The 4776-nt window shown below is 37.8% G+C and overlaps 1 protein-coding gene across 1 annotated transcript; it reads left to right on the top strand.

Annotated features, from left to right (window-relative positions):
* Positions 1-2308: 2308 nt before the first annotated feature.
* LOC138153576 (high mobility group protein B1-like) lies at positions 2309-3539 on the top strand. The gene has a single exon (XM_069077799.1). It carries the CDS (start codon positions 2463-2465, stop codon positions 3108-3110), a length of 648 nt encoding a protein of 215 aa, XP_068933900.1. The 5' UTR covers positions 2309-2462; the 3' UTR covers positions 3111-3539.
* Positions 3540-4776: the final 1237 nt, after the last annotated feature.

The raw sequence follows: 4776 nt of genomic DNA, 5'->3' as shown, positions 1-4776 counted from the left end.
GTCTTCTCATGTTTCTCTGAATTCTTCATATTTGTCATCTGTGATGATACAATTTTATTCTATTACATTCATGTACCACAATTTGTTCATCCATTCCCCAGTTGATGGACATCTACTTTTTTCCAGTACTTTTCAACCACAAAAAGTGCTAGTATGAATATGTTGGCATATAGGGAACCTTTTTTCTTTTCTATATATGACCACTTTGTGGGAATATACTTAATAGTGTGATCTCTAGGACAAAGGGCATAAACATTTTTATGACTTTTTTTTAGCATAGTTTCAAATTGTTTTCCAGATGATGGGACCAAGTCATAACTCCACAAATAACGAATATGTATCCATCTCACTATAGTCTTGAAAACATTGACGATTTCTCTCTTTTGTCATCTTTGCCCATTTCTGGAGTGTGACATGAAACCTCAGAATTCTTTGCAGAAATGCAAATTAGAATTTCTCTTATTGCTAGTGCTTTGGAGGCTTCTTTAATGTGAAAGGTTCTTGATACTTTTAAGAATTGTTTATTCATCTTCTTTGATCACTTATGACTTGGTGAATGGCCTTTATCAGAGATAATCAAAGCAGAGATATTTTCACAATAGACAGTTTCTCTTATTGTCTTATATATAGATTTGTGTGAAAGCTTTTTAATTTCGTGAAATTTAAATTGTCTATTTTAACTTTCATGATTTCCTCCTTTCTTTATTCAAAATTTCTTCCTCATCATAGTTGTGTCCATTTCTTCCAGTTTTTAAATGATGCCTTTTTTTGCATATTTAGGTTCTTCACTTTTCATTCTTACACTCTTCACTCACATTAGTAAGTTGGTTCCCCAAGGAGAAGAAAGATATTCTCCCCTTTGTATTTTTAGGGTAATGCTAAGGGGTTAGAGTAATTCTCCTACTAGTATTAGTCTTAAGCCCCCATCTTGCATTGCCCCCAAAATCATTTTATCAGTTCCTAGCTCTCCACTATCATTTAACTAGTGATTAACACCTCAATCTATCCATTAATATCTCCTCAGTATTACTGATAACCAACTAATATCAATAAGTTTTATTAAAGGATGCTTACTGAGAAGGTATGATAAGAACTGGAGTATAAAATCAACCCCCAAACCAAGGCCTATTTTCCCCTCTACATTTTGGTACCTGGGAAGAATAGACTCAAACTTCAAGTGATACCTTACAAAGCATTACTCCCACTAAGTTTACTTCTGAATGCAGTATAACTAATAGATGAGTCAATTCTTTGCTTTCAAGACATAGTGCTACTGGGTCAAACCACAGATTATTCTGGAATAAGCAGGTCAAGTCTCAGCAGCAGCAGCTACCACTTCTAGCTGCTCATAATGGTTGGGAGAAAAGAGAGCTTGAAGGCAAACCATTTAGGAGACTATATTACAACAGTCCAAGTAAGAGGTAATGATTTTTTGAACTAAGATAGTGAGAATGGGAATCTCAATGAGTACTCAAGAGAGTACCAGACAAAAGACATATTGAATAGGCAAAATAAAAAAGATTTGGTGATTCATTGGATACAGGGAGTAAAATACAGGAAAGACTCAAAGGTAACTTTGAGCCTTAGTGTCTAAGAAAATAGTGAAGCCATTATGAGCTATAACTGCCAGGAAAAAATAACTAATTTCAAAGGAAGATAATGACCTTTTGGATGTGTTGAAATTGACATGGTAGTGAGACAACCAGGTGAAGTGTTACATGTAGGTTTGGAGCTTAGCAGAGAGGTCAGAGATGGAAAAGAGGATCAGTTTTTTCTTTGGGTTTTTTTTAAGCAATTGGGGTTAAATAACTTGCTCAAGGTTACATGGCCAGTTATGTCTGGGTGTGGTGCTAAGTATCTGAGCCTGGATTCAATCCCAGGTCATCCTGACTCTGGGGCCTGTGCTACCTGGCCACCCCCGAGGATCAGTTTTTTGATACATAAAGATCCTTTCCAGTAGGGGAAAGAGAAGCAGGAAGTCAAGGAGGCTTAGAATCTTAGAGCTGGAGGGAACCCTAGGGATCTTCTTGTCTAGTCCTCTCATTTTACATCTGAACAAACTGAGGCTCACATGGGTGAAATGACTCACCTACCATCACATAGACAATAAGTAACAGAGCAAGGATGCAAAATGAGTTCCTCTGATTCTAAATCCAGCATTCTTTCTATTGGACCAAGCTCCTGCCCCAGGAGAATTTATAGTCTAATAGGGAGGTAGGCCTAAGGAATATGTCACTAGCAATGGAGGAAGCTGGGAAAAGAGTTTTAAAAGGACAGTCTTCAGTTTAATATAAGAAAATTAAGGAGTAATGTTACAGAACGGAGAGAGTGAGGAGGCTGCGTCTGGCTCGCGCTCTCACAGCCATTGCAGTACATTGAGCTCCATAGAGACAGCACCGGGGCAAGTAAGAGCCGGACAGGCACTGGGCTACTCTGTGCGGCGCTGAGGGAAAGTAATCAAAATGGGCAAAGGTGATCCTAAGAAGCCGAGAGGGAAAATGTCTTCATATGCCTTCTTCGTGCAAACCTGCCAAGAGGAACACAAGAAGAAGCACCCAGATGCTTCTGTGAACTTCTCAGAATTTTCTAAAAAATGCTCAGAAAGGTGGAAGACAATGTCTGCTAAAGAGAAAGGGAAATTTGAGGACATGGCTAAAGCTGATAAGGTTCATTATGAAAGAGAAATGAAAACCTATATACCACCTAAAGGAGAAACAAAAAAGAAGTTTAAGGATCCCAATGCACCAAAGAGGCCTCCTTCGGCGTTTTTCTTATTCTGTTCTGAGTATCGTCCAAAAATCAAAGGGGAGCATCCTGGTCTTTCTATTGGAGATGTGGCAAAAAAATTGGGAGAAATGTGGAATAATACTGCTGCAGATGACAAGCAACCTTATGAAAAGAAGGCAGCTAAACTGAAGGAAAAGTATGAAAAGGATATTGCTGCATACCGGGCTAAAGGAAAACCTGATGTGGGTAAAAAGGCAGGAGTTGTCAAGGCTGAGAAGAGCAAGAAAAAGAAGGAGGAGGAGGAAGATGAGGAAGATGAAGAAGACGAGGAGGATGAAGAAGATGATGAGGAGGATGAAGAAGATGATGATGACGATGAATAAGTTGGTTCTAGAGCAGTTTTTTTCTTGTCTATAAAGCATTTAACCCCCCTGTACACAACTCATTCCTTTTAAAGAAAAAAAAAATTGAAATGTAAGGCTGTGTAAGATTTGTTTTTAAACTGTACAGTGTCTTTTTTTGTATAGTTAACACACTACCGAATGTGTCTTTAGATAGCCCTGTCCTTTAGTGGTATTTTCAATAGCCACTAACCTTGCCTGGTACAGTATGGGGGTTGTAAATTGGCATGGAAATTTAAAGCAGGTTCTTGTTGGTGCACAGCACAAATTAGTTATATATGGGGATGTAGTTCATTTTAATCTTCAGTTGTCTTTGATGCAGCATATGAAATAATTGTTGTTCTGTTAACTGAATACCACTCTGTAATTGCAAAAACAAAAAAAAAAGTTGCAGCTGTTTTGTTGACATTCTGAATGCTTCTAAGTAAATGCAATTTAAAAAAAGAAAGAAAGAAAATTAAAACTAGAAAGAGAATTGGTCCTGGGCTGTAACATAGCAATGATCTCTGAACATTTTTAGATTTGAAGGGTTATTGGTCTTTTCACTAAATGACCACAAATTGCTGAACATTTTGAGTTATTTTACATATCACAGACAGATACAGAGTGATAGAATTAGAAAGAACATTAAAGACCATCTAAACTAACTTTCCTTATTTTACAGAAGAAAGAACTAAGGCTCAGTGAGAAGCTGGGACTTGCTCAAGATCACAAAGCTAAAAGGCAACAGAACTTGGACTCCAACTTGGGTCTTCTTACTCTTGCTTCTGTCTTCTGTTGCAAAGTCATGCACAAGCAGCTTTCCAGAAGAATACTATTGTGAACAGCTTTTAGAGTTCCTATTACACAGTATAGTAAACACTCTATTTATTCAGTAACAAATCAAAGCAAAACATTCACAGAAAATCAAGGTACAGCGTTTACAACATTACAACTTTCAGAGAAAATCACAATATAGTATTCACAACAGCTTTTCATTAAAATGGCCACATAGTTTCCATCATAATGGCCACAAAGGTTTGAACAAAGAACAATCATCTCAAAGTACAATAGTCAAAGTCTTCCACTCATGGGGCACACTAAGTTAACTCAATCAGTCACTTATTCAGCAATCAATTACTAAGTACAATCATTAGAAAATACACAGACCCTCCACCCCTAGGTCACTAGTAAACTACAATTTCATCACTATGAGTAGTACTGGGTCTTTCCTGTATTTTACTCTCTGTATCCAATCAATCACCAAATCTTGTTTATTTTGCCTATCCAATATTTCTTTTGTCCAGTACTCTCTTGAGTACCCATTGAGATTCCCATTCTCACTATCTTAGTTCAAAAACTCATTACCTCAGGGGCGGCCAGGTGGCTCAGCGAGTAAGAGCACCAGCTCCAGAGTCAGGATGACCTGGGGATCAAATCCAGGCTCGGATACTTAGCACCACACCCAGAAATAACTGGCCGTGTAATCTTGAGCAAATTGCTTAACCCCGATTGCTTTAAATAAAAAAAACTCATTACCTCTTACTTGGACTGTTGTAATAGAGTTTCCTAAATGGTTTGCCTTCAACCTCTCTTGGATACTGAGGTAACCAAAGAGAGGTCTTTTCATCTTGACTTGAGGCAGGCAACTCCTACCTGAATCCACCAA

This window comes from Petaurus breviceps, unplaced genomic scaffold, assembly GCF_028583685.1.
Source record: "Petaurus breviceps papuanus isolate PSGF00001 unplaced genomic scaffold, PetGlider_PUasm1.0 90994, whole genome shotgun sequence".
NCBI classification, from domain to species: Eukaryota; Metazoa; Chordata; class Mammalia; order Diprotodontia; family Petauridae; genus Petaurus; species Petaurus breviceps.
Note: the sequence above shows the minus strand (reverse complement) of the source record. Positions and strands in the feature narration are given on the sequence as shown.

Bases quoted from the DNA above. Each gene is read 5' to 3' on its own strand.
- LOC138153576 (XM_069077799.1), top strand. From the start codon at position 2,463: ATGGGCAAAGGTGATCCTAAGAAGCCGAGAGGGAAAATGTCTTCATAT.